The 18,469-nt window shown below is 33.1% G+C and overlaps 1 protein-coding gene across 1 annotated transcript; it reads right to left on the reverse strand.

Annotated features, from left to right (window-relative positions):
* Positions 1–1,612: 1,612 nt before the first annotated feature.
* On the reverse strand, positions 1,613–3,450 carry LOC105114396 (benzyl alcohol O-benzoyltransferase-like). Its single transcript, XM_011010927.1, has 2 exons — positions 2,915–3,450; positions 1,613–2,615 (listed from the first exon to the last, which is right to left on the reverse strand). The coding sequence occupies exons 1-2, from the start codon at positions 3,359–3,361 to the stop codon at positions 1,692–1,694; spliced, it is 1,371 nt and encodes a 456-aa protein (XP_011009229.1). The 5' UTR covers positions 3,362–3,450; the 3' UTR covers positions 1,613–1,691.
* Positions 3,451–18,469: the final 15,019 nt, after the last annotated feature.

Genomic DNA, 18,469 nt, shown 5'->3' on the forward strand with positions numbered 1-18,469 from the left:
TATAAATTTGAATTGTTTAAAACATTATTGTAAGATTAATTTTTTTATAAGAAAAAAATATGTAAATTAATAATATGACTGAATTGGTCCAAGTAAAACCCAATTTGTCTAAAAATAAATTTTAAGGGTGCATTTTGTTTTTTTGTATTGAAGAGGGAGAAATGTTGAACACCAATATACAACAATACTTCAAACGCATTAAATGGGCTACAATTTGGTTGGGTTAAATGTTATTTTTTGTAATAATACTATGATATAAATTAATGTATAGCTTTGTTAATTTGAGTAGGTAGGTAGTTAGTATCATATAGTTGTTAGTTGTTGGTCATAATAGAAAAAACATCAATCAATTATAAATATGAATGGTGTCCTTTTCTGCAAGCATAGAATTGAATTGTAAGGATATTTATTTTTGTGGTAGAAAGTGTGGTGTGCTGCATGCTCAATTAATGATTGTTAATAAAATATTAAAATATTGGTTAAAGAATATGAGGCCTACAAAATAATTATGGTCCAACCATAAAAATAATTATGGTCCCACCATAAATTCATCAAAAGCATTTCATACCTAGGTATTGAAAATTGAAGACTATTTATTAATTATTTTTTGATCAAAATATCCCTTGTCTCCTCTCTTTTTCCCTCCTCTACCTAACCTGCTTCTTATTGTTTCCTTGTTTCCATCAACAGCTCGTAACTCTTTGTACTGACTGTTTCCTTTCTTGAAATCTTAATTTGTGAACGATGTCTTTTTTTTTTCTACAAACAATTGTAAAACTCATAAAATAATATTTCAACAACATTCCTGTTAAACAACTTCAAGTTTAATGAGAGAATTATAGAAGTTTTTATGTTACAAGTAGTTAATTTTATACATGTATTAAATCTTCAATGTCATGTATAAAAAGAATTATTGTTTTCTTTAATAATTTTATTTCCAACTTCAATTTAAATTATTTATTTTTAAATTACAACTAAATGGCAATAACAAACACATATACATATACATATACATATACATATATATATATATATAAAGGTTTACTTAATTATAATCACGACAAATTATTAATAGTAATAGCACATTTTGAATCGACATAAAATGTAAGTGAGGTACTAATATTAAAAATGAAATTCAGGCCAAAACATACATAAAGGATATATGTGGAATATATTATTCATCCTCTCATGCTTTTTTTTTGTTGTTGTTGTTTTTATTAGTGGTTGGTTTTAAATTTTTGAAAATAAAAATAAAAAACACTAATTGCCTTGAGTTTTTTATTTAAAAAAACAAAAAAAACTATTATATTTTTTTTCCAAACCACTTTGTTTAATTTTAAAAATACTTGATCACATATTGTTGGTCTGTTAATTTTTTTATATAAAAAAACAAATCAAGTATTTTTTTTGTGTTTTTAAATTTAATTTAAAAATTAGCAAATAAATATCGATATCTAACTATTTTTTAAATTAGCAAAAATAAAAGTGTATAAATTTTAAAGTATGTAACTCAACTAATCAGATCTTAAATTTATTCTTTAAACATTACTAATTTAAATTTTATAAACTCCAAGGTTATAATATAGTTATTCAAGGTTATAATATAATTATATAATTATTAATTTTAAAATAAATAAAATTAATCAAAATATATATAAGTTTTAAGTTTGAGGATGAGCAATCAATTTAATTCATAAAGAAGATGCGATTAACTTGGAATTTGATCCACCGCTAACTAGCTGTCCCTTTAGCATGCCTTCAAGCTCCTTGTAAAATCTTTCCACAGCAGGAGATGGCAAGCAGAATGGTACTACGATCCCATCTTCTCCTTTCTTATTTGTAAATGGAATATAAAAGCTTGCAAGTTCAGGGGCGGCTTTTGCAGTCCCGCCATATATAGCGTTTCCCCATCCGAAATCTACCTTTTCAAATCCCACATGTCTCAAATCCGACACTATGTAGGTCCCTGGCACAGTAAAAAGAGGCCTTCCCTTGCTCACCATCAAAGAAGCTGTAGATCGCATGTATTCCTCGGTCATGTCCGCCTTAGCCTTCCTTACCAACTCCAAAGCATATCCAATTGGCTTTCTCGAAAGTTCCCCTGCAGTTGCTACTGCTGCTAGAAGAAGAAAACCATTGCCATAGTAACCTCTTGGTAATAATGGAGGGTTAAATTTTCCACTTGCATTGACGAGGCAAATTATGCGCATTTCTTCATTAGGATGGGGTTGGAGGGCAATGGTCCGACATATCCAAAGACATGCCGTTAATATTTCGAAAGTAGAACAATGGCTGAGGTGAGGTGGGACCAATCTTCGAAGAGCAGTTATATCTGAAGGGCTAAAGAAAAATGAACGATGAACCAGATGATCATGTGTAAGAATTGAGCTCGTGGAGCCAGCTACCTCCTCGTACGCTAGGTGTCTGCATGTAACTCGAGGCGGGTCAGTTGCATTAAGGACATGTCTTTCCCACACTGGAGGGACAGAGGGGGCGTTGGCTCCGCGGGCCATCTCACCCACCGCTGCCATGAATTGCTCTAATCCTGGGCCATCACTCATGGTATGGTTGAGGCGGAGGGCAAAGAGAAAACCACCACACTTGAGCCGTGACACCTGCCAATTTGCGTAATAAATTAGACAGCATATACCTAGATGATTGTTAGATGATTTGATGATTGGATTTATTAGCGAATTACGCCTACTTGACTAGTGGATTGGAATTTATAGATCATCAACACAAAGCGGGAACATAATATTAATCATGGTAGGTTTCACGAATATAATAGCTTATAATTTTGCTAGCAGTCTACACAGAAGGATTTCTTGCTCCCTTAATATTTTTTGCTGCTAATAGCTGATCACACGGACAAAGTCTTGGACCGGCGTAGTGGACAAAAATACAGAAAATTTACCTGAATAAGTAACAGAGGGCAGTTTAGCACCCCGCTAGAGCCAGGGACATCAAAGAGGAGCTCCTCCAAGCAAGGAAATGGAGGTTGAAGTGGATCGCCAAACTGCTCAAGTGTAACATCAGCGTCAGCTTCTATAAACAGGATACCCTCCCCAGTGCATTCCACCATGAGCTTGCGGTTATGCCCTTCCCTCAGCCTACCAGCAAATGGATAGTAAAACACTAGTGTCTTAGCAATTGCCTCTCTGATGACCTTGACGGGGTCTTTCCCGTGCATTGAGGGATTGTGGCGATAAAAGTGTATGAGTGGAATGTGGAATCGAAGGCCTTCTTGATCGTCAATGTCAGATAACAGTTTGAACTCACGTGGGGTGGGTTTCGCTGGTTTGATCAGCTCGGGTTCGCGTCTGTGAACTTTGAAAACTAGAGAAGAGGGTGATGAAGCCATTGTGGTACAGAATGATTCTTGTGAAAGATGATGCAAACTAGCAAGTTATATATAGAGAAGGCTAAGAGTATAACGGACAAATAAAGATAAAAGATTGACCCATCGAAGTGATGCTCAGCACAATTTAAGATTGTTAGATTTTGTGGTTTAAATTGAAATGATGTGGCATGTTACATTGATAAATATATTATTTGGTTGTCAAGTTAGCTCTTCAAGGATTAATGTCCTCAATTAATCTATTCAGATGATGTATGTTTTTCAATAGATTCGTAGGTCTAATTATTATCTTTTATATATTTATGGTGCGAAATTCTTCATACAAAGAATCCAACTCTAATTCTTTAAAAAAGATAATCAAACCTTAATTGTTGACCTGGCAGAAGCATGTAAGAATACAAATATAAGCATGCAACATGTTTTAATCTTTTTATTTATTTATTTATTTTTGCACGAGAGATGGTGATGTTTTCCTAAAGATTCGTTGGTCTTTTTATCACCTCATTTTCGGTGGTTGTGATTCATTCAAGAAGATAGGGTGGACCACACTGTATTTATTGCTGAGAAATTCCATGAATCTAATTCTAATGCTTTAAAAAGGATAATCAATCCCTGAGCTGGGAGATGGATGTAACAGTACAAATATAAGCATTCAACGTTTTATTTTTTAAAGAAAATAGATTTCAATTAAAGAAAAACAAAAAAGAAAATATCATACGCCCAGCTTGGGCACGCTCTGCCATTACCAGGACTGCAACTTTCCTCGCCATCTTCACTCTCATTAATTCTTAATTATTTGCGCTGTTGCGAGATTCAAAGTTGAAAATCCAGACCCTGTTGCCTACTAGTTGTTGTCTAGAATCCGGTGGCTTAAAAATTTGAAGGAAAATTGGCTTAAAAATCTATTTTTTACTCTCTTTTTTTTTACCAAAAACTACCATGAAAAACTTCCTTAAACAACCTACTAACCCCAACATCATGAAGTCACTTACAAAAAGAAAAAGAAATAAACCCATGTGCATACCAACATTGATAATTCTCCATAAACCCTTTGGGTAGAAAATGCATCATTATAACATCTGGATGCAGATACCTTTTATTTTAACACTTCCTGCATGGAAACCTAATACTGTCTCTAGTAAAATTTCTAAGAATAGATATTGCAAAATTAATAAAACCCTGAACCCGTTACAATAATGTATCCTCCACAATCATTGGGGTGAATCTCGATACATCCATGAACGATCATTCATGATTTATATCGAACCTCTATAAAATTATGATGACATAATGTATTAATTAACTAAGTTACATAAATAAACTTGCAAAAATATTACTTTACCTTGAGATTATTCAATAAACCAATCACAACTTCTCATAAATATTAAAAATTCATTATCATTTATCAATGTCCATACAAATAAAAATATATAAATTTAACATGTACTTTGGTAGTTCCATAAAATTTTAACAATTGACAAACAAATACAATCTTACAAAATCTAAAACAAACCATAATAGGTATAGAATTATACATTCATATACTACAAGTTTGTTTGACAAATAACAATAAAACATGTACATTTACTAACAAAATACATATACTAAATAAATAATTAAATTGATATTTAATTAAATGTTAAGATTTAAAAAGAAAGAATTACTTACAAAAATTGATAAAATCCATCGGTAAATTAGAATACGGATGTTGTGACCACAAAACTTCAAGAAATATAACTTGATTTGCTGATATGAGGGAGATTTTTGTTTGGGGGGGATGGGGGGCTGGTTGTTGACACGACGAAAAGATTGATGTCTTCTCCCAAGTGCAAGAGTGTCGAAGTAATAAATAACCCGGCAAGACCAAGGTCGAACCCTAGGGAGATTAATTGTACAAATTATAAACAACAATAATAGCAATAACAACAATAACTATAATAATAATAATAATAATAATAATAATAACAAAGAAAAAAGAAGGAGAAGAAGAAGATGAAAACTTTGAGATGAAATATTAATGTAACGATTAAACAATGATAATAACAAATGTCAAGGTTAGAGGTTCCACTAATGGTATGTCAAACAAGTATAATATAAACTCTTATTATTCAATTGGAAACCACACATAAAGGAGGTTCCAATCAGATTATCTACATTTTTATTATCATCATTTTTTTCTTCTTTTTTCTTTTTTTTTTCACATTTTTTTCTTAATTATATACAATCCCTTTCCCTTAGTTGTTACCTTTAACAAAAGAATATAAATAATGTAATAATCCAATATGCAACCCACAATCATATGTTAAAGTGTGTGTGTGTGTAAATTAAGGTTTAAGAATACATGTTAAATAAGTATGTGAGTAGAATTAAGTGATAACAATACGAGAGTTTGTAAATCTGAATATTTCAGGAAGTATTATAATAGACCTTGTTAAGAATGGTTACTAAGATGCATCTCAAGAGTCACTTTAACAAAAGAGCTCCTTTACTCTGCCATCTTAGTAACAACAATTATGCACATGCTTTATGAAATGAAAAATAATTTTTTTTATCAACTAGTACCCTCTCCCCCCAACCAAAACGAGACATTGTCCTCAATGTTCTAAGGTAAAAAGATAAAGTATAGAAGATATCACCTGAAATAAAGAACACTGACAAAACCTGAAACACATTGAAACAAAAATAAGAAATAACAAAACACAATAATAAAACCAAAAGACACAAAAATTCACAAATGAAGGCTCAAATCCAATCTAAGCTTTTTACGGCTTCCCGTAGATGACCAATTTATACGACTCATGGAAGGATCAATCACAGGAATGAAAGATTGTAGTTGGTCAATCAATTGTTCAGCAGTAGTAGCAGAGATTATGATTTGTCGTGCAGAAGATGTTAGAAATTCCTGTTCCACAGCATGATCAAGAAAAGACAACAACTTATCATAATAACCATTAACATTTAACAAACCTATGGGTTTATGGTGAATGTGCACTTGAGCCCAAGAGGAAATATGAAAGATCTTTTCCAATGTGCCTAGACCACCTAGTAAAGCAATGAAGGCATCAGCATGGTTAAACATTGCATTCATTCGAGCCGACATTGTGGAGACCTAAAGTTCCTCTCCAATTGTTTTTCCAATGATGTCCCCTTGTGCTAAAGCTTCGGGGACGACCCCCAAAACTTGACTACCTCCTAAAAATACAGCTATTGACACACCTCCCATTAACCCAAGACTGCCTCCCCCATACACCAAATGAATCTTTCTCTCAGCTAGCACCTGACCAAGATGATTTGCTGATTGTAAAAACTCCTTTTCTTTCCCAGGACTAGATCCACCGAAAACACAAATATTTCTTATTTGATGACTTAAGGAACTTGCCATTTCTACACACTTCTCTATTTGTGGAATGTATGGGTGAGTAGAAATAAAAGAAAGGAAGAAAGGGTTTTATAGATGAGAAATTAGAAAGGCAATGACAACACCTATATGTAGGCCAGTTGGAGTCTCACTCTCTCTCTCTCTCTTTTTATTTGTTTATTTATTTACTTTTGAAAAAGCATGTGTATGTACAGGTAGTTGTGATTGTGGCTCACATCTTCCCTTGATTTTACGTCCAAGAACGGCTTAAACGCCCTCTATGGGTCGGGGATAGGCTTCCCATCCAGTTTTCTTAAAAACTGGCAAACATGGTCTTTTTTAGTCAGATTCCCAAGACTAAGTCGATCATGTTCTTTATGAAATAGTGGCTATAAATCATGAATTACACGATGCACATCTCCACTAGGATGCGTCTCAAGAGTCAATAGAAGATTATCTAAAGACTCCTTACTCAGGCCATCCTTAATGAATTGTATTTTATCTTCACGGTTTATAGATACCATTCCTAAAGAACGACATTGTGTATTACAAGTCCATCTAGCACATCGATGACAGACTTCTAGTCGTTTTGCACGACGCTTCTTTGCAAAAGTGCTTTTACCTGTTCGAGGCATGTGTGAAATAAAGAAATTAGAGGACTCACCTAATAATCGGACCTTTGCTTCAATCAACCAGCGAATATCTTTAGGAATTCCATGATTCATTAACAATCTCAATCTTGGACATCTAGCATGATAAATTTTTGTAATCGCATTCTGAGGCAGAGCGGGAAAATACTTTTTCAATTTTTCAAGATTAGTGTCCATTTACAAATGAGAATTGGAAGAGAGATTCAAAGAATTGCATAGATATATACACAGATATCAGTTATTGTGGGAAACTGAAAGAACCGACTTAAGTCACAGAGTACCGTTGTCCGCCATTTGACCGGGGTGAGAGAAACTAGCAAAAATCACTCAAAAAGAAACACAAAAACAATGTGAAAAAAATAATAATCAACCTTTATCTATAAGATCATTCCAACCAGTTGATTCATTTTCACTAGGAAAATTATCAAAGTAAGCTTTCAAACGATATCCATTTTCCTTAAAATCATTGTCATTCATTGAATTCTCAATATCACAGGCCTCATAAGGATTGCTCCATCTTGGTCTTAGCTCTCTAGAGAATGCATAGAGTTGAGAATTATAAAATAAAACTTTTTGACCAATATCAATCTTTTGACAATTTTCACAAGTTTTGCAGAATGAATACGTGTCCTTAAACATGGTGGGCCAATAAAATCCATTTTGAAAGATTTTTGCAGCTATCTTTTTTGACGAGAAATAACTTCCACATGCTTCAGAATGACAAAGTTTAATGACACTACTTACCTCATTGTCGGGAATGAATCTTTGAAATATTTGATCAGGACAATATTTGAATAAGTTAGGGTCATCACAATAAAAGCTTTTCACTTCGTTCAAAAACTTTTCTTTGTCTTGAGTACTCCAATCAGCTAGCAAATCTCCTAAAGCAAGAAAATTGATATTTTTATCATACCAAGGCATTGGACTAAGAGAAAGTAAGGATTCGTTAGGAAAGTAATCATCGATTGGTGTGATGTCAGATGTCGAATTTGTTGTCACTATTGATAAAAGATTCGCATCAACATTTTCTGTGCGTTTTTCATCCGTGATTTCTTCCTCAGAATAAATCATTTGCAAATCTTCAAATTCATCCAATTCATTTTTACTTAAAGTAGATTCAAGTTGATCATAAACTAATTCATCAATATGATCTACTTCTTGTAAATCATTATCATCTCCAGGTTGCTTGCAAATGTTGAAAATATTCATCTCCAATGTCATGTTTCCAAATGATAGCTTCATTAGTCCATTCCTACAATTAATCAATGCGTTAGAGGTTGCAAGAAACGGACATCCTAAAATAACAGGAAATGAGTTACATGCTTCAACAGGTTCTGCGTCCAAGACAATAAAATCCACAAGATAAATGAATTTATCGACTTGTACTAACTCATCTTCAATTATTCCTCTAGGCACTTTTACATATCTATCGACAAGTAAAAGAGATATAGAAGTTGGTTTTAACTCACCTAGATTGAGACTCTAAAAAATTGAATATGGAAGTAAATTCACACTAGCACCAAGATCAAGTAAGGCTCTTTCAATTTTATGCTCTCCAATAAAGCAAGAAATTATAGGACAACCAGGGTCTTTATATTTCAAAGCATTATTGTTTTGAAGAATAGCACTTGCTTGTTCGGCTAGAAAGACTTTCTTTTTCACATTCAGTTTCATCTTCACAGTGCAGAAATCTTTCAAAAATTTAGCATAGGAAGGAACCTGTTTAATAGCATCCAGCAAAGGTATATTGATCCTTACCTCTTTGAAAGTTTCAAAGATTTCAGAGTTGTGATTAACTTTCCTTTGTTTGGTCATGACTTGAGGAAATGGAAGTGCTGGCGATGAATCAGTCATTTCTTTGCAATTTTGAGATTCATCCCCTTCCTTACCCTCAGAGATTGACTCATTATCTTTCTCATAAGGTTCAAGAGAGGGTTTTTCAATAACCTTACCACTGCGTAGAGTAGTGACTGATTTGACTTGATCCATGTGTTGGCTTCCGGAACTACTTGCATTTGCATTGTATTGCCCTTTGGGATTTTGTTGCGGTTGAGATGGAAACTTACCTTTCTCTTAAAAACTAAGAGGAGATGTTAATTTAGCAAGAGTATCTTTAAAATCTGTCATGTTTTGAGCAAGTTGAGTATTGATTGTCTCTTGCTTTTCAATGAATGCATGCAATGTTTCCTCAAGATTTCTTCTAGAAGGTGGAGCATAAAGAGGTGCATATCCATGAGAATTTTGGAAATGGTGGTGTGCTTGAAATGGTGGTTGTGAAGTTTGTGCATTGTTGTTCTCACTCTTCCAATTGAAATTTGGGTGATTTCTCCAACCAGGGTTGTATGTTTGGGAGTATGGGTTGTGGTTGGGCCTTTGGAAACTGTTTAAAGCATAGGCTTGTTCATGGAGACATTCCTTAAAAGAAGGCAAGGTTGGACAATCATTGGTTGATTGTTCATTTGTTTCACAGATTTGACACACAATGTTTTCAACAGATTTTAATTGACCACTCCTTTTCAATTCTAGTGCCTCGACTTTTCTAGCTAAAGATTCAAACTTGGCTTGAAGGTCATGATCTTCTCTAAGGTTATACATACCTTCACTAGATGTATAAGGTTGAGTTTTACTTCGTGCCTCATATGGACCCGCAGTGTCCTAATTTTGAGCATTTTCAGCTAACAAGTCTAAGTACTCCATTGCTTCATCAGGGTCTTTATCTTTAAAAGTACCATTGCACATCAATTCAACCATTTGCCTATCTTTAGGTGTTAACCCTTCATAGAAATGTGAAACCAATCTCCATGTTTCAAAACCATGATGAGGGCAAGTACTAAGCAAGTCTCGATACCTATCCCAACATTTGTAAAATGTTTCTCCTGGTTTTTGAGTGAAAGTGGTGATTTGTCTCTTGAAAGAGTTTGTTCTATGAGATGGGAAAAACTTCTTTAAAAATTGTTGTTGCATTTCATCCCAAGCACGAATGGATCCAGGTCTTAAATTTTGTAGCCATCTTTTAGCTTTATCTTTTAATGAAAAAGGAAAAAGCTTTAATCTGATGGTATTCATGCTACAATTTAAATTATTATATGTGTTGCAGACCTCCTCAAATTCTCTTAAATGCAAGTATGGATTTTCCAATTCTAAACCATGAAAAGAAGGTAAAAGTTGAATAATACCTGGTTTAAAATTAAAATGAGATGCATCAGGAGGAAAAATTATGCATGATGGTGCACTTGTTCTTGTGGGATTCATGTGGTCTCTAAGTGTTCTAGCACGGTTATTCTCATTATTTTCATTATGAAGTGATTGATTATCTTCTTCGACCATATTTTCTGAAAATGATGAGGATATCCTACAAAGTCTACCACTTGATGTACGTGACCACACTCTCATGCATGTGTAGGAATAGAATAAAAGGAAGAAGAAAACAAAAGAAGAAGGAAGAAAACAAAATGAAGACAAACAAAACAAATGAAACAAAGTTATATACAAGAAAAGTAAAAAAAAAAAAAGAAAATAAAATAAATATTATAATTTATACAAAACTTACCTCCCCGGCAACGGCGCCAAAAACTTGACACGACTAAAAGGTTGATGTCTTCTCCCAAGTGCAGGAGTGTAGAAGTAATAAATAACCCAGCAAGACCAGGGTCGAACCACAGGGAGGTTAATTGTACAAATTATAGACAACAATTATAAGTAACAATAATAGCAATAACAACAACAACAACAACAACAACAACAATAATAATAGTAGTAGTAGTAGTAGTAGTAGTAGTAGTAGTAATAATAATAATAATAAAGAAAAAAAAGAAGAAGAAGATGATGAGAACTTGGAGATGGAAAATTAATGTAAGGATTAAACAATAATAATAACAAATGTCAAGGTTAGAGGTTCCACTAATGGTATATCAAACAAGTATAGTATAAACTCTTATTATTGAATTGGAAACCACACACAAAGGAGGTTCCAATCATATTATATATTGTTAACATGATTACATTAGTCATCTTATTCAATTAATGCTAATACTTGTAAATTTCGTCAAGCATTCATGATTATAACTTATGTTAACAACAAATCAAGTTCCTTTCATAGCTCAGGTATCGGTTATACCATACATTATGGGCTATGAAAGTGCCAAGCATTTGTTGTACCAAGTGTTATACAACATAAATCAAGATTAATCATTTAACAAGCAAAGTATTAAAGAGTGAACAAGATAACAAATATAAAACATGTTAGTATCAAACATTAAAGTCCATATTAAGTTTACATTATACTTATTCTTACACCATTAGTGTAACCTTTTGTTTACATTATACTTATTCTCACACCATTAGTGTAACCTTTTCACCTTGACATAATTAACTTAGCTAGACATAATGAAAGAAAGCAAAATAGATAAACAAAATAAGAACATAAAAGTTAACTAAGTAAAGGAAAGGAAATGAAAGGTATAAACTTAATATTAATGAAAGTAAAGCATAAACATTACAAAGAATACAAAGAGAGAAAGGAAGAGCATGATCTTGATCTGGAAACCAAGATGCCTAAATGCATGGCAAATGCCTCCTTTTATAGGCCAAAATTGGGAACTATTGATTTGATGACTAATTGATAAGTGGGTGGCCAACTTTTGACTTGGTGACAATCCTTATCTTCTCGTGTCTGCCCAAAACGTCATTGATAACGTCAAAATTGAAGCCAGGTGAAAACATGAAAGTTGTAGGCAATTTCTTCTCAGCTTTCTTGTGTAAACAATTCAGCTCATTTGGACTTCTAAAACTCCAGATATGGCAAAAATACCGAATAGTTCTCGGGCTGGAAGACAGATTCGGCCTTCTTTGTTGTTGCTACAATTTGGACTTGCAAATGGCCTTTTTAGATCTTGGGCTATGAAAGTTGTAGGCCTATGTCTTACCTTTCCATCCATATAAATTGGACCTAAATCTGAGATCTGTAGCTCCAGATATGACCCAATTACCGAACAGTGTTCCGGTTTAGATTGCACCGACATCTCTTTTCTAAGTTTGACCATCTCTTTGCCTTTGCAATTTAAGTTCTTAAAGTCATCAATCAATATTTTCATTTATGTGATAGGCCTGCATTTAAAATGAACATTTACCATAAATGAAAGGTATCTTATATTATTAGATATATTATTATAAAACATGCTTTAATTAAGGAGTTATTGATACTTCAAGTGCAAAATAATGATATAAAACCATGATAAAAATGCACTTTTAAGTACTAATCAGTAGACTTTCTAGAAAATCATGATTTTCTTTAGAGTGGTAACAATAATGCACAAACTTCACAGCCACCATTTCTAACACAACATAATTTTCAAAATTCTCATGGATATGCACCTCCTTATATTCCCCCTCCTAGAAGAAATCTTGAGGAAACATTACATGCATTCATTGAAAAGAAAGAGACAATCAACACTCAAAATGTTCAAACCATGGCTGATTTGAAAGATACTCTTGCAAAGTTCACATCTGCTCTCAGTTTTCAGGAGAAAGGTAAGTTTCCATCTCAACCCCAGCAAAATCCCAAGGGGCAATACAATTCAAGTACAAGCAATTCCGGAAGCCAACATCTGGATCAAGTCAAATCAGTCACTACTCTCCGTAGTGGTAAGGTTATTAAAAAACCCTTTCTTGAACCTTGTGAGAAAGAAGATGAGTTAGTCTCCAAGGGTAAGGAAATGGTTGAACCTGATCATTACAAAGAAGAGACTGATTCCCTACCAGCACTTCCATTTCCTCATGCCATGACCAAACAAAGGAAAGTCAATGACAATTCTAAAATCTTTGAAACTTTCAAACAGGTAAGGATTAATATACCTTTGCTAGATGCTATTAAACAGGTACCATCTTATGCTAAATTTTTGAAAGATCTATGCACTGTAAAGAGAAAATTGAATGTGAAAAAGAAAGCCTTCTTAGCCGAACAAGTAAGTGCCATTCTTCAGAACAATAATGCTTTGAAATATAAAGACCCTGGTTGTCCTACAATTTCTTGCTTTATTGGAGAACATAAAATTGATAGAGCTTTACTTGATCTTGGAGCTAGTGTGAATTTACTTCCATATTCAGTTTTTCAAAGTCTCAATCTAGGTGAGTTAAAACCTACTTCTGTTACTCTTTTACTTGCTGATAGATCTATAAAAATGCCTAGAGGAATAGTTAAAGATGTGTTAGTACAAGTTGATAAATTCATCTTTCCTGTGGATTTTATTGTCTTGGATACACAACCTGTTGAAGCATGCAATTCAATTCCTGTTATTTTAGGACGTCCATTTCTTGCAACTTCTAATGCATTGATTAATTGTAGGAATGGAGTGATGAAGTTATCTTTTGGAAACATGACATTAAAAATGAATGTTTTTAACATTTGCAAGCGACCTAGAGATGATAATGATTTACAGGAAGTAGATTTTATTGAAAAAATAATTTACGATCAATTTGAAAATTCTTCCAATGAAACTAAGTTTAATGAATCTGAAGATTTCCAAATGGTTTGTTTTCAGGAAGAATCAAAGGCAAATATTTGGAGACCAAAAATTGAGGAATTGCCACCACGATCAATTGGGTCCATACCTTCAAGTGTTCAACCACCAAAACCCGATTTGAAGCCATTGCCATGTAATCTCAAATACTCATTTTTGGGAGAAAATGAAACTTTTCCGGTAATAATTTCTTCCAAACTTAATGTTCATCAAGAAGGTAAGTTATTACAAACTCTGAAAATGCACAAAAATGCATTAGGATGGACCATAGCTGACATAAAAGGAATTAGTCCTTTGATTTGCACACACAAGATTTATTTGGAGAAATGCAACGAAGGCTTAATCCTAATATGAAAGAAGTAGTGAGGAATGAAGTCATTAAACTTCTAGATAATGGAATCATTTATCCTATTTCTGATAGCAAATGGGTAAGTCCTACCCAAGTTGTACCTAAAAAGTCTGGAGTTACTGTGATAACAAATGAGAAAAATGAGTTAATTCCAACGAGGACTATTACTGGTTGGCGCATGTGCATTGACTATAGGAAACTTAATTCAATGACTAGAAAAGATCATTTTCCTTTACCTTTCATGGATCAAATTCTAGAAAGAGTTGCAGGTCATGAATTTTATTGTTTTCTATATGGTTATTCAGGTTATAACCAAATTGAAATTGCATTTGAAGATCAAGAGAAAACTACTTTCACATGTCCATTTGGTACATTTGCATACCGAAGGATGCCTTTTGGATTATGTAATGCACCAGCCACGTTTCAAAGATGCATGCTTAGCATATTCAGTGATATGGTTGAACGTTTTCTTGAGATTTTTATGGATGATTTTTCTATTTTTGGTGATTCATTTGATAATTGTTTAACTAATTTGGAAAAGGTTTTGAACAGGTGTGAAGAGAAGAATCTTGTGTTGAATTGGGAAAAATGTCATTTTATGGTAACAAACGGCATTGTACTTGGTCACATTGTTTCATCAATAGGAATTGAGGTTGATAAATCTAAAATTGAGTTAATTGCCAAGTTGCCAACACCAAAATCTGTTAAAAATGTTAGATCATTTTTAGGACATGCTGGTTTTTATAGAAGGTTTATCAAAGATTTTAGTGTAATATCTAAGCCATTGTGTAACCTTCTAACAAAGGATAATGTTTTTGAATGGACTGAATATTGTAAAGAAGCCTTTGTTAAACTTAAAAACCTGCTTACATCTGCTCCTGTCATTCAACCTCCTGATTGGTCATTACCTTTTGAAATAATGTGTGATGCTAGTGATTATGCCATGGGTGCTGTTTTAGGACAAAGAAAAGATAAGAAACCCTATGTGATTTACTATGCAAGTAAAACTTTAAATAGTACTCAAATAAATTATACAACCACTTAAAAGGAATTACTTGCTGTAGTATTTGCATGTGAAAAATTCAGATCTTATCTTGTTGGCTCACCTGTTATTGTTTTTAGTGATCATGTAGCGTTGAAATATCTTCTTTCTAAGAAGGATTCTAAAGCTAGATTGGTGCGGTGGATTTTGTTACTTCAAGAATTCGATATCACAATCAAGGATAAGAAAGGCACCGAAAATGTTGTCGCGGATCATTTGTCAAGATTGACAACTGATTCAAAATCTAACATCACACCAATCGATGACTACTTTCCTGATGAATCTTTACTTTCTGTCACTACAATGCCTTGGTTTGCTAATATTGTTAATTTTCTTATTTCAGGACATTTGCCAGCATATTGGGGCACCCAAGACAAAAGAAAGTTCTAGAACAAAGTGAAGAACTTTTATTGGGATGACCCTTATTTATTTAAATATTGTCCTGATCAAATATTTCGAAGATGCATTCCCGACAATGAGGTAAGTAATGTCATTAAATTTTGTCATTCTGAGGCATGTGGGGGTCATTTTTCGTCAAAAAAGACAGCTGCAAAAATCTTACATTGTGGATTTTATTGGCCCACTGACACGACTAAAAGATTGATGTCTTCTCCCAAGAGCAGGAGTGTCGAAGTAACAAATAACACGGCAAGATCAGGGTCGAACCACAGTGAGGTTAATTGTACAAATTATAAATACAATAATACAACAATAATAGATATAACAACAACAATAATAATAATAACAACAATGACAATAACAATAATAACTATAATAATAATAATAATAATAATACTAGTAGTAGTAGTAGTAGTAGTAGTAGTAATAATAATAATAATAATAAAGAAAGAGAAGAAGAAGATGATGATGAGAACTTGGAGATGAAAAATTAATGTAAGGATTAAACAATAATAATAACAAATGTCAAGGTTAGAGATTCCACTAATGGTATGTCAAACAAGTATAGTATAAACTCTTATTATTCAATTGAAAACCACACACAAAGGAGGTTACACCATTAGTGTAACCTTTTTACCTTGACATAATAAACTTAGCTAGACATAATAAAAGAAAGAAAAATAAATAAACAAAATAAGAACATGAATAAGATAAGAGTTAACAAAGCAAAGGAAAGGAATTGACAGGCATAAACTTGGTATTAATGAAAACAAAGCATAAGTATTATAAAAAATACAAAGAGAGAAAGGAAGAGCATGATCTTGATCTGGAAACAAAGATGCCTAAATGCATGGCAAATGCCTCCTTTTATAGGCCAAAATTGGGAACTATTGATTTGATGACTAATTGATGAGTGGGTGGCCAACTCTTGACTTGGTGACAATCCTTATCTTCTCTTGTCTGCCCAAAACGTCATTGATAACCTCAAAATTGGAGCCACTTGAAAACATGAAAGTTGTAGGCAATTGTCTCAGCTTTCTTGTGTAAAGAATTCAACTCATTTGGACTTCTAGAACTCCAGATATGGCTAAAGTACTGAACAGTGCTCGGGCTGGAGGACAACTTCGGGCTTCTTTGTTGTTGCAATAATTTGGACTTGAAAATGGCCTTTTTAGATCTTGGACTCCATATGAAAGTTGTAGGCCTATGTCTTACCTTTCTATCCATATAAAGTAGACCTAAATCTGAGATCTATAGCTCTAGATATGACACAATTACCGAACAGTGTTCTGGTTTGGATTGCACCGACATCTCTTTTCTAATTTTGGTCATCTTTTTGCCCTTGCAATTTAAGTTCTTAAAGTCATCAATCAATCCTTTCATTTATGTGATAGGCCTGTATTTAAAATGAACATTTACCACAAATTAAAGGTATCTTATATTATTAGATATATTATTATAAAGCATGCTTTAGTTAAGAAGTTATTGATACTTCAAGTGCAAAATGATGATATAAAACCATGATAAAACTGCACTTTTAAGTACTAATCACACCCCCCAACCAGCTTATTACTAGTCCCTAGTAATCAAAGCGTCAAAATAGAAAAACAATTTGCAAATTCCACAAAGCAAGGTATTCATAATTTAACTTCCATTAATCTATCCAGATAAACAAACTCTCGTTTATATATATATCTGCTCAATACCTCTTAACAAGATATTAATAAACCTTTCTTTTGTGCTCAATGTATCAACACATAATTATGGGGCTTTTCTTGGATGAAAACAAAATTTTTGTTCTAATGTTTAAGGTTAACTTCCTTGAGTTGGGATTATTATTTTTGTCTTTTTTTAAAAAAAATATATATACATATAATTTAAAAACATCATACATCTTTAACCCATGTAACGAGCTTTTAGCTAATGACTCCCAGCCTAGTTGGTCTTAGGACATTAGGTGTTAAGACACTCCTACGAGCTTAGTAACTCGGGTTGCAGATACTGATATGTAGATAGTGCAATGTTTGATTCCCTTAAACTTTTCTCCTCAACCCATCTAACAAGCGTTGGGCTAGTAGCTCCCAAGTCAGTTGACTTTAGGGTATTAGGTGTTAAAACACCCCTTTGGGCTTAATTGCTTAGGTTAGGGAGGCTACGAAACCAAACTTATCTACATTTTTATTATTATCATTTTTTTTCTTTTTTTTTTATTATATACCATCCATTTCCCATAGTTGTTACCTTTAACAAAAGAACATAAATAATGTAATAATCCAATATGCAACCCACAATCATATGTTAAAGTGTGTGTGTGTAAATTAAGGTTTAAGAATACATATGTTAAAGTGTGTGTGTGTGCAACCCACAATCATATGTTAAAGTGTGTGTGTGTAAATTAAGGTTTAAGAATACATGTTAAATAAGTATATGAGCAGAATTAAGTGATAACAATGCGAGAGTTTGTAAACCTGAATATTTCAAGAAGTATTATAATAGACCTTGTTAAGAATGGTTACTGAGATGCGTCTCAAGAGTCACTTTAACAAAAGAGCTCATTTACTCTGCCATCCTAGTAACAACAATTATGCATATGCTTTATGAAATGGAAAACAATTTTTTTTTTATCAACTACTACCCTCTCCCCCCAACCAAAACGAGACATTGTCCTCAATGTTCTAAGGTAAAAAGATAGAGTATAGAAGATATCACCTGAAATAACAAACATTGACAAACCTGAAATACACTTAAACAAAAGTATGAAATAACAAAACACAATAATAAAACCAAACAACACA

The sequence above is a fragment of the Populus euphratica genome, unplaced genomic scaffold, assembly GCF_000495115.2.
Source record: "Populus euphratica unplaced genomic scaffold, PopEup_1.0 scaffold522.1, whole genome shotgun sequence".
Lineage (NCBI taxonomy): Eukaryota > Viridiplantae > Streptophyta > Magnoliopsida > Malpighiales > Salicaceae > Populus > Populus euphratica.

What these genes read in the sequence shown, in the direction of transcription:
- LOC105114396 (XM_011010927.1), bottom strand. Translation starts at nt 3,361, where the DNA reads ATGGCTTCATCACCCTCTTCTCTAGTTTTCAAAGTTCACAGACGCGAA. An exon ending in GCCCTCTGTTACTTATTCAG is followed by an intron (nt 2,616 to 2,914) that starts GTAAATTTTCTG and finishes GCAAATTGGCAG; the next exon opens with GTGTCACGGCTCAAGTGTGG.